The sequence below is a fragment of the Coturnix japonica genome, chromosome 11 (genome assembly GCF_054131305.1).
Source record: "Coturnix japonica strain WE chromosome 11, WE-NBRP24, whole genome shotgun sequence".
In the NCBI taxonomy this organism is placed as follows: Eukaryota; Metazoa; Chordata; class Aves; order Galliformes; family Phasianidae; genus Coturnix; species Coturnix japonica.
This window is the reverse complement of record NC_140673.1, coordinates 2,526,365-2,537,579: the sequence shown is the minus strand read 5'-3', so window position 1 is coordinate 2,537,579 and position 11,215 is coordinate 2,526,365. Positions and strand designations below refer to the sequence as shown.

Below are 11,215 nucleotides of genomic sequence, written 5' to 3'. Positions count from 1 at the left end.
GTTCTGTGCTCCTCCTGTGGACTCTGCAGAAACCTGTGAGGCAAGAGCAAATCCACAGCTCTGTAGGTTCCTGGCCAGCAACACTCCACAAGTTCCATGTTATCTTCTGGCTTGTCAGACATGCCCTTCACATGAAGGCAAGCCAAGTGTTATGGAGAGGATGTCCACCTTTGTGCATGGAACTGGATGGAAAGTAGATATGACCAGGCATCTCCTCACAGTGCACACTCCAGCGTAGCTCCTGGAGTCTGTGCCTTCATTTCACACCTGGTACTGACCACATGGATATTTCTCACCTCGTGCTGATGGCCTTTTACGCTCTTTTGCGTGCAGATGAATGTTCCTCCGGTCTGAGATGTGCAACCAGAGGGGAAGCTGAAGGCACGGTCTTTGCCTCAGCAGATGAAGCATCTGATATGCTTGGTGGGACACTGACTGCTTCAGCAGCATCTTGAGATTGTCTTTCTTCCTCTACAGCCTGCAAGTATAGAGTTTATTAGAGTAAAAACTACAGGGTAAGGGCAGCTGTCAGTGCAGTGTCTCTGGCATCCAGTTGGCTGTGATCTGTGCCAGCAGCATTGGCATCTTGGTCTGTCATCTGTGGTCTGTCCCTGCGCATCGTGCACTCTTAATATACCGAGTACGGGAAGGACCAGAGGCAGGAAACTGGCCATCAGCCCTCGCTGTTGTGATGGAGATACCTTGCATGCCCTGAGCAGTGTTGGCAGCACTGGCACCATCATCAGCTGCTTGGGGCTAAGAAGCCTGGGCTTGCTCGTTCTGTATGCCCTGGACCCATTCCAGCAGGACAACATCTGTTCCTTCCTTGCCCCATCACGGATCCCCAGTTTGCTGGGTGAACTGGAAGATATCCATAGGCCTCCCAGTAGATCTCTCTGGGATCTCACAGCGTTTGTGGTTCTCCCAGAGCTTGTATGGAGAACCCAGACATGGCCACAGCTGTTTGTTCTCTTCCCCCTCCCTCACATGCTGTCGGCGCACTAGCCTCCTCTGGACAGTGTGCAGTCTTGGGAGAAGTTGAGTGTTTTGCACCTCTGGTGACTGAGGCAGACAGACTCAAGTTGCCCTGCAGGCCCTGGGCCTGAGTCCAGAAGAGAAGCTGAACGCGCTGTTTCTGCCTCTTCAGATGGGGCAAGACCTGTGCAACAACAAATCACCAGAAACTGTCCTGCAGTTTCTCCCTCAGTGGGCTCTTCCAGCTCTTGCTGCACAGCCTGCACGCTTATGTCTGAGGTCTGGGAATCACCAGATACCAGAAACTGGCCCTCAGCATTCGCTGTTGTGGTAGAGATGCCAAGCGTGCCCTGAGCAGTGCCGGAAGTGTTGGCATCATCATCTGCTGCTTGGGATCTCCAGTGCCCTGGCCCTTTCACGCTGTTTGGCCAGGACACATTCCATCTGGACAACATCTGGTCCTTTTTCTCCTCATCACGAATTCTGCGGATTGCTGGGATCGTGGCAGAATATCCACAGGCCATCCTGGTGATTTCTCTGGGATCTTGTCTCTTTGGAATAAGTGCAGCCTTGGAAGAAGCTGAATTTTCCACATCTTCAGGCACAGATGGGACAGAGTCTCCTTGTTTGCTCTTTGCCATGACGTGCCTCCCCTTCTGAGCCCTTCTTTGCAGATGGGGAACGTGGTGTAGAGGCTGCACCAGTGCCTCGGGTGCCCTCCCGAGCGTCTGTCCAAGCCATGGGGATCTTACCAGCATTAGTGGCTTGCACCTGGGCAGTTGTTGCTGGTGCTCCCAGGCTGCTGGTGCATGCACCATGCCCCGGTACTGCCAGCTGCACGCCAACTCTTGGGCTTCTGGCTGCAGCGCACAGGGTACCCTTGCTTGGCTCTAGCGTGCAGAGGCATGAGAACAGTTAGAGTCTTTGAGGGCTGGCGCCCTGCTCTCAGATCTCACTGCCAGGTCTTGGACATGCAAGGTTCCCTGAAGGACCTGGAGAAACTTCTGGGAGTCTGCCGCCTCTAATGCCTATGGCACGTGCTCTGCCTCTTGCAGCAGGTGCGCAGGTTGCTGCTTGCAGAGCAAGCAGCTTATGGGCATTAGAAGATGCTGCTGCATGCTGGGGGTGCAGCTGCCGGCATCCCTGCTCACCTTAAGTGAGGCAGCAAGGATGGCTGAGGCTGTCTCCTTTGCCCGCAGGCACTGCTGCGGGTCACTGACAGCGTGAACTCCCACCTGCCTGCAAGAGAAGCCGAGTTAGAAACACCAAGTGAGCGCGGTCCTTCCAGCTCACGCCCCACAGAACGCTCAGCCACGGGCATCTGCTGCCCGGCTCCCCATAGCCAAACCGGCAGAGGACGGTCCCCATATGGCAGCCCCCACGGCCCTACTGTGGCAGCTCTGCTCACATGCCTGGGCAGCTGGCTGGCTGCGGCTCAGCCTCATCCTGATGACAGCTGGCCACCAGCAGCAAGTTGCAGTGTGTGATGCGGCAGTGGCTCCTGTGGAGGACAGAGAGCTGTAGGCAGGGGGCAGATACCTGTAGGCTAGGGGCAGGGCAAGCACCAGGCAAGGCCCTACCTGCCTCCAGTCACCACAGCTTTCCCCTGGGAGAGGTGGCCTTGGCACAGCAGTACTCTGTACACAGAGCTGCTCACTGGGCTGGTTGGGGTCGGCAGGCCCTCACTGGGATGTCTCTTCACTTGGGGACATACCTTGGCTTGCTCATGCTATGCAGCCAGGATGTGTTCCTACTGGACAACAATATCCTCCCCCCTGCTTCCCGCCATGTCCTATCACTACACTTGCAATAAGTTTATTCACCTGAAGTTTCTAAACTCCCTTGAAATATCGGAAGTTCACAATGAGGTCTCCCTGCAGCCTTCCCTTTTCTGGGCTGAACAATCCTGGAAAACGCATGTATATGTATATATATGCGTATGTATGTATGTGTATATACATGCATATTTACAAAACAAGTGATTTCTTCCCCCCCACCAAGTTACGCGCAGCCTGTCCCTGAGCAGTGTCTGCCCCCTTCCTGGCCAGATCCGCACGGTTTTATTTGCTTTTGTATGATGTCATATGGTGTGAGTGCCCCTTCCTGTTCCTTGTCCCCTCCCAGCCCCCTCGCTGGCAGGACAGTAGGAGAAGCTGAGGAACAGAAACATCCTTGGCTCTGTACATCATGGCTCAGCAACAACCAAAGCTCTGATGCGCTATCGGCATTCTTCTCCTAAAGCCAAAACATGGCATCACACCAGACACTGTTAAGAAAATCAGCTTCTTAATTTTAGTCTAGACAGATCAACAGGAGGAAAGGAAGATTTGCTTTTCCAGAATAAGCAACAGAGGAAAGGTCAAGAACAAGTGAAGAAACAAACAAGCTAAAGCTATCAACCATTTCCAAAAACATTTTGATGAATTAAAACCTACACCACCGAAAACACGTGACTTGAGTCTAACTTCATTTCTGCTCTGAAAAAATCACTCTGTCTTTTTCTAGTTCCTTCTTAAGTTTCTTGTTTTATTGTACCCTGCTCTCAGCCTTAAACTCATTTATTCTCACTAACAAGGAAGGACATGTTAAGGAAGTAAAGGTTGGGGGCACCTTGGGTTGTAGTGACCACGAGATGGTGGAGTTCAAGATCCAGAGTGGAAGAAGCAAGGTAAAAAGTAGGATTGCTACCCTGGACTTCAGGAGAGCCAACACTGGTCTCTTCCGGGACCTGCTTGGCGCTATCCCGTGGGCTAGGTGTTAGAAGGTAAGGGGGCCTTTGAGAGCTGGTCAGCATTTAAACAGCGCTACTTCCAAGCTCAGGATCAGTACATCCATCTGACTACGAAATCGGGAAGGGGTGGCAGGAGACCTGTGTGGATGAGCAAGGAGCTCATGCACAAACTCAAAGGGAAGAAGAAGGTCCATGAATGTGGAAAAAGGGTCTGACCACTTGGGAATAATATAGGAATGTTGTCATGGCCTGCAGGGATGTGATGAGGAAAGCTAAAGCCACCTGGAATTGAATCTGCCTAAAGTGATAACGGATAATAAAAAAGGCTTTTTAAAGTAAGTTAACAGCAAAAGGAAGACTAGGGAGAACGAGGGTCCCCTACTAAGTGAGGGGGGTGTTCTTGTAACAGGGGGATGCTGAGAAGGCAGAGTTACTGAATACCTCCTTTGCTTCTGTCTTCAGTGAAAAGGCTCTCCCTCTGGAATCCCAGACCCTGGAGGTTAGTGAGAGGGTCTGGGGAATGGGAGACTTCCCTTTAGTCAGGGAAGAGGTGGTCCGTGAGCTCCTAGGTGACACTGAGTTCCATAAATCCATGGGGCCTGATGGGTTGCATCCACAGGTGCTGAGGGAGCTGGCGGAAGTGATTGCTGAACCGCTCTCTCCATCATCTTAGAGAGGTCTTGGAGAATGGGGGAGGTCCCTGAAGACTGGAGGATAGCCAGTGTCACTCCAGTCTTCAAAAAGGGCAGGAAGGATGATCCAGGTAGTTATAGGCCAGTCAGCCTCACCTCTGTCCCTGGAAAGGTGATGGAACAGGTTGTGCTGGATGCCATCTCCAAACAATTGGAAGAAAAGGAGGTTATCAGGAGTAGCCATCATGGGTTCACCAGGGGGAAGTCATGCTCAACCAACGTGGTAGCCTTCTATGACATTGTCACTGGCTGGGTGGGGAGAGGGCGGTAGATGTAGTCTACCTTGATTTCAGCATGGCATTTGATACTCTTTCCCACAGCATCCTTATAACAAAGCTGAGGAAGTGTGGGCTAGATGAGTGGACGGTGAAGTTTGAGAGCTTGCTGGATGGCAGAGCTCAGAGCATTGTCATTGGTGGTGCAAAGTCTGTTTGGAAACCTGTAACTAGCGGCGTTCCCCTGGGGCTGGTGCTGAGTCTGGTCTTGTTCAACACCTTCATCAATGACCTTGACAAGGGGATAGTGACCACCCTCAGCAAGTTTGCTGGTGATACGAAGCTGGGAGGATTGGCTGACATGCCTGAAGGCTGTGCTGCCATTCAGTGAGACCTGGACAGGCTGGAGAGCTGGGCAGTAAGAAACCGGATGAGGTTTAACAAATGCAAGTGAGGAGTCTTGCACCTAGGGAGAAATAATTGCATGCACCGGTACAGGCTGGGGGAAGACCTGCTGGAGAGGAGCTCTGCTGAGAGGGACCTGGGCGTCCTGGTGGACGACAGGTTGGCCATGAGCCAGCAGTGTGCCCTTGTAGCCAAACAGGCCAATGGCATTCTGGGGTGCATTAAAAAGAGCGTGTCCAGCAGGTTGAGGGAGGTGATCCTCCTCATCTACTCTGCCTGGTGAGGCCTCATCTGGAATACTGTATCTAGTTCTGGGCTGCTCAGTACAAAGAAGACAGGGATCTCTTGGAAAGAGTCCAGCGGAGGGCCACAGAGATGGTGAAGGGCCCAGAGCATCTCCCCTATGAGGAGAGACTAAGTGAACTGGGTCTGTTTAGCCTTGAGTTAAGAATGCTGAGAGGGGGTTTGATCCAGGTCTATAAATACCTGAGATGTGGGGTCATAGTTGTGATGCTGGTCCCCTTTCGGTAGTGTGCGGGGACAGGACTAGGGGTAATGGGAAGAAACTACAGCATAGGAAGTTCTGCACGAAGAACGAAGAAGTGTGGAAGAACTTCTTTATGGTGAGGGTGACAGAGCACTGGAACAGGCTGCCCAGGGAGGTGGTGGACTCTCCTCTGGAGATATTCAAGACCCGACTGGATGCCTACATGTGCAACGTGGTGTAGGGAGCCTGCTTTGGCAGGGGGATTGGACTCGATGATCTCTAGAAGTCCCTTGCAACCCCTACAATTCTGTGATTCTGTGATTCTGTGAGATGTGGATCCTCTGGGGGACAGATGGCCATAGGTATGGGACAGGACGGGCACTGTATTCTGAAAATGTCAAGGGACTTCTCCTGGTGTGGAAGCCTAATGGGAAGTGGGAGACTTATAGGCACCTGGATGCCAACACTGCCCCTTCAGCAACAGCTGTCCCAAATGTTTCAGAATTGATTGCTGCTCTACAGAAACAGGCTCCTGCCTTTCTGGCTGCTCTTGATGTCTAAGACAGGTTTCTTATTGTCCCCTTGAGGAAGGCGGAGGACAGTCATTTACTTGGAGGGACTGCAGTGCACATTCAGCTGATTACCCCAGGGGTACAAACACTCACCCACTCTGGTGCTCAGAGCATAGGCACGGAGGATGGAGAAGATTATGTTGGACCACGGTGTCCGGGTTTGTCCCTATGCTGATGACATCCTCATATGGGGGAATGATGTCTTTGTGGGAATACCCAAGACTACACAGTGTGGCACCTGAGGAGCCCCGATCCAGCTGGGACACTCTTGGTGTCCTCTAGCCAGGGCTTCAGAGACCTTCAACCCTTTCATCACAGGCCACCTCACACACACAGCAGCTCAGCCAGCTCACACTTTGCAAGCGAGAAATCACCGTGCCTTGCACGCCCACGCTCTCTGCACTTGCTGCCATCACTGACACGGGGATCCACTGCTCCATTCTCTGATCCCAGTAGCTGCACAGAGACCAAACGTGCACAGACCAGACAGCACTCAGCCAGGATAGGGTTAAGGGATAAGGTTTAATCAGATTTCTACATATACAGGATTGGGTGTTTCATCTCTGGGAGCTATTCTACAACTACAGGACAAGGGGAAATGGACTTAAGATGAAAGAGGGTAAATTTAGGTTGGATGTTAGGGGGAAGTTCTTTACTAGGAGCGTTGTGAGGCCCTGGAACAGGCTGCCCAGGGAGGTTGTGGATGCCCCGTCCTTGGAGGTGTTCAAGGCCAGGTTGGATGGGGCCCTGGGCAACCTGATCTAGTAATTGTGGAAGGTTGGTGGCCCTGCCAGGCGGGGGGGTTGGAACTTCATGATCCTTGGGGTCCCTTCCAACCCAGGTCATTCTTTGATTCTGTGATTTAGTTTTTTGTCTCCTGGAGCTGCCTGGTGTTTGCAGCCTCCTGCCTTTCCTCTTGCTGTCCCCTGATGCAGCAGCAGCAGCAGCTGCAAACTCTGCACAGAGCCCGAAGTGCCATCCTGATGACAGCTGGCATCTGTCGGCGAGCCGCTGCATGTGGTGCGGCAGCGGTACCTGTGGGGGACAGAGAGTTGTAGGCAAGGGGCAGAGGCACGGCCCTGCCTGCCACCCACCACCATGGAATTTCCCTGGGAGGACTGCACTGCATGTGGCAGGGCACGGAATGCCGCCAGGCTCCGTGCCACTTGGTGGGCCACCTGAGCTCGGTAGGCCCCTCCCTGGGATGGCTTTCTGCCCGGGGACATACCTGGATCATCCTCCAGTGGATCTCTGAAGGACACAGACTTCTCTGTATCTCTTCTGCCCTCTGCAGAAACCTGTGTGGGGACAGCAAAACCACAGCCCTGTAGGCTCCTGCGCAGCAACATTCCAGATGCCAGGGCCCCATGGAAGAAGGATACCTCCCTCCTGGCTTGTCAAACATGCCCCTGGCTTGAGGGAGATGTTATGGAGGGGATGTCCACCCTTGTGCACAGAAGATGGCTTGAAAGGGGACAGCACCAGGCATCGCCCCACAGTGTACACTCTGGCATAGCTCCTGCCTGTGCTCTGATTTCACACCTGGTGCTGACCAAGTGCACTTTCCTCACCTTCTGTTCATCGCCTGTAGTTTCTGGTCCTTCGCATGCATCCACAGGGGAAGTTGAAGGCGTGGTCTTGACTTCATCAGATGAGGAACCTGAAATGCTTGGTGGTACACTTACTTCTCCCTCACACTCTGGCAGGAAGAAGGGTGTTTCACTGGCCACCTCTTCGTCCTCAGGAACTGATGCAGGGAAAGGCTCAAGCAGTCCTGCAGGCCCATGACCTGCGTCCAGAACAGAAGCTGAATGCCCTGTTTCTGCACTGTCCTGTGCTGCTTCGGGCATGCTCCTGTTTGGCCAGCAGATGTTCCAGGTGGACAAGATCTGTTCCTTCCTCACGTCAACAGAAATTCTCAAGGTTGCTGGGTGTACTGGAGAACGCCCATAGGCCTCAATGCTGATCTCTATGGGATCTTGCAATTTTGGTGCTCCTCCCAGAGCTTGTGTGGATGATTCTGGAACAGTCATTGCTGCTGCTTCTTTTTCTTCTTCCTCACATGCTGACAGCAGTGGTTCTGTGTTGGCCTCCTCTAAACAGTGCTCAGTCTCAAAAGAATCTGACTTATCCAGATCTGCTGGCACCGATGCATGCAGAGGCTCAAGGTATCCTGAAGGCCCAGAAGCTGCATCCAGAACAGAAGCTGAACACACCTTTTCTGCATCAACAGATGCGGCAAGACACGCACTCTGCAGGTCACCACATGACTGTCCTGCAGTTTCTGTCTCAGCAATCTCTTCCACATCATGCTGTGCATCCCGCACTCCAGCATCCCAGGACTGGAACATCAGGGCAGGAAACCAGCCCTCCACCCTCGATGTTGTGGTACAGAGGTTCAGCATTCCCTGGGCAGTGTCAGTGGCATCAGCACTGTCTTCGGTTGCTTGAGACCTCAGCAGCCTGGGCATGGTCATGCTGTTTGGCTGGAATGCGTTCGAACTGGACAGCATCTGTTCCTTCTTTGCTTCATCCCGGATTCTCCGGATTGCTGGATGAACTGGAGGACATCCATACTCCTTCCCACACACCTCTCTGGAATCTTGTAATCTCTGTGCTTCTCCCAGAGATTGGTTGGAGAACTCAGGCATGGGTTCTGCCACGTTGCTCTCCTCTGGAAAGCATTCAGCCTTGGAAGAAGTTGAGTTCTCCCCATCTTCAGGATTGGTTGCTGGGAAGGGCTCGAGGTGTCCTTCAGGCTCAAGGTCTGCAGCCAGAGAAGCTGCACATACAGTGTCTGCCTCAACAGATAAGGCAAGAGATGCGCTCCACAGGTTGCCAGATGACCGTCCCGTGGACTCCTTCTGAGCAGCATCTTCCAGCTCCTGCAGCTCAACCTGCACTCCAGCATCGCTGGTTTGGGAACCACCGGGGGCAGGAATCTGTCCCTCAGCCCTGGATGTCACAGAGCATACGCCCAGTCTTCCCTGAGCAGAGCCAGCAGCGCTGGCACCGTCTGCTGCCGCTCGGGGCACGAGAAGCCTGGGCACGCTCACAGGGTTTGTCCAGCCGGTGTTGCGACTGGACACCTGAGGTCTTCGGGGAAGTGTTGGGAGTCTGACGCTTCTAATGCCGCTGGTGCATTCTCTGCCTCGCGCAGCAGGTGCGCAGGCTGCTGCTTGCAGAGCAGGCAGCTTACAGACATTAGAACGCCGGGGTGCAGCTGCCGGCATCCCTGGCCGCCTTAAGTGAGGCAGCAAGGATGGCTGAGGCTGTCTCCGTTGCCCGCCGGCACTGCTGCGGCTCACCGACAGCGTGAACTGCCACCCGCCCGCCTGCAAGAGAAGCCGAGGAGAAACACCAGGTGAGCGCGGTCCGTCCCGCTCCCGCCCCACGGAGCACCGAGGGCAGCGCTCATGTGGGCGGTCCCCGCGCCACGCGGGAAGACGTTCGGCCTCGCCTCCCTCGGGCTCCCTACCTGTGCGCGGCGGCTCCCGGAGGCCCGCGAGCTCTCCGGGCCGGGCAGCGGCGGCAGATGGACGCCGTGGAGGGACGAGCCCGGGCTCCGGCTGCCCGGCGGCACCGCTCGCGGCGCCGTGCGGCCCACCTGTGGGGAGAAGGAGGCGTGAGATGGAGGTGGCCAGGTCGCCACCGGCGGCCCGGCCGAGCCCGGCCCCGCTGCTCTCCGCCTGCCTCACCTGGCGGCGTTCCTGCACGCGTGGCAGCCCTGCGTTAGGCTGGGAGTCGTCCTTCTCGCGCTTCTCGCTCATCTCCGCGTCCTCGCACAGAGGCACAGGGAAGCACCCAGGAGCTGCTGCCTCCTCACGGAGCCGCTGTCCTGAGAGTGAGCGGCACTCCCTCCAGGGGACGCTGACCCCTCAAGGCAGCCCCGCGTCACAACGGCCTTCGGGTTCGATGCCGGCCCGCGTCACAAAGCCCCGGCGCGGGGCTCCCCTCGGGCATCTCCACGGCCGCCACCGGACCTTTCCCAGCGGCGCCATCGCTGTCGCTGACGGGCTCGCCCTCGGCTGCGCTGGGGCCGTGGAACCGGCTGGAAGCGGCCGCGTCCGGCACGGAGCGGCCCCTGTCCTCGTCTCGTTGCCCAGCCTGGCCAAGTACCCCCGGCCCAAGCGGCTCGTCCGCACCTCAGCCCTTTCTTCGTGTTGCAGTTCTCCAGGACCCGTTTAGAGCACGGATCTGTCGCGCTCTGTGGAGGAGCCTGTGCTGGAGTAGATGGATGTGGCCTGAAGGACTGAGGCTGCAATCCGTGGAGAGCCACCTGAGGAGCAAAGTGCTGGACGCAGCTTATTTCTCTAGAGATGAGCACACTGTGGAGCAAGAGTTGTGGTGGGAGCTGCACCTCATAATGAGACTCATGATGGAGCAGTCTGTGCCAGAATAACTTTTCTCCTTGGCTTGAATCCAGATTGATTCTTGACAAACTGCAGTCTGTGTGAAGTCCTCATAGGATCACTTTGGGAAGGAGTGCATCCCAGAGGAGGGGCTTCATGCTGGAGCTGGGGACAAGGTGAATGAACCAGCTGCAGAGTTGAAGCTTCATTATGTGTCCACAATACCTAATTTCCCAGTTCCTGCAGTCAGTTTATTTCTTAAACAGCTCATGGCTGCCCCAGGGCACATAAATTTCAGGATATGTTTCGGAGTAGACCTTTGCCTAATTAGCTATCAACTTGGGGACTTAAAAGGAATGTGAATTATTTAGGCCACTGTTGAATAAAGAGGTTATGAGCTAAGTTTTGTCAAAATACTGAGAAACAGCTTCTCACATCAATTGCATTTTCACAGAATCACACAGAATCACAGAATGGCTTGGGTTGGAAGAGACCTCAAGGATCATGAATCTCCAACCTCCCCCACCACAGACAGGGCCACCAGCCTCCATGTTTAATACCAGACCAGGCTGCCCAGAGCCCCATCAGACACCTTGTACACGTCTAGAGATGGGGCATCCGCAGCCTCTCTGAGCAGCTGTTCCAGCACCTCACCACTCTAGTAGCAAAGACCTTCCCTCACATCCAACCTAAATCTTCCCTCCTTCAACTCCTGGCTTGTCAAACATGCCCCTGGCTTGAAATGCAATCCTCTTCAGCTTGCAGCATTTAATTGGTGTCACAGAT

The 11,215-nt window shown here is 54.5% G+C and overlaps 2 protein-coding genes across 2 annotated transcripts; both read right to left on the bottom strand.

The window, feature by feature from the left end:
* Positions 1-313: 313 nt before the first annotated feature.
* Positions 314-2,511, bottom strand: LOC146758911 (uncharacterized). Its single transcript, XM_085511927.1, is given in 7 exon segments — positions 314-478; positions 1,179-1,616; positions 1,618-1,849; positions 1,851-1,892; positions 1,894-1,964; positions 1,966-2,100; positions 2,102-2,511. Coding segments are annotated over 7 exon segments (1,098 nt in total). The 5' UTR covers positions 2,117-2,511.
* LOC146758910 (uncharacterized) lies at positions 2,380-9,847 on the bottom strand. The gene is made up of 6 exons (XM_085511926.1): positions 7,649-9,847; positions 7,172-7,375; positions 7,033-7,112; positions 6,431-6,533; positions 2,556-2,704; positions 2,380-2,476 (listed from the first exon to the last, which is right to left on the bottom strand). Exons 1-6 carry the CDS (start codon positions 9,845-9,847, stop codon positions 2,380-2,382), a joined length of 2,832 nt encoding a protein of 943 aa, XP_085368052.1.
* Positions 9,848-11,215: the final 1,368 nt, after the last annotated feature.

What these genes read in the sequence shown, in the direction of transcription:
- LOC146758910 (XM_085511926.1), bottom strand. Translation starts at nt 9,847, where the DNA reads ATGAGCGAGAAGCGCGAGAAGGACGACTCCCAGCCTAACGCAGGGCTG. An exon ending in CTACAGGCGATGAACAGAAG is followed by an intron (nt 7,376 to 7,648) that starts GTGAGGAAAGTG and finishes GTCCCCACACAG; the next exon opens with GTTTCTGCAGAGGGCAGAAG. An exon ending in CACTTCGGGCTCTGTGCAGA is followed by an intron (nt 6,534 to 7,032) that starts GTTTGCAGCTGC and finishes GTCTCTGTGCAG; the next exon opens with CTACTGGGATCAGAGAATGG.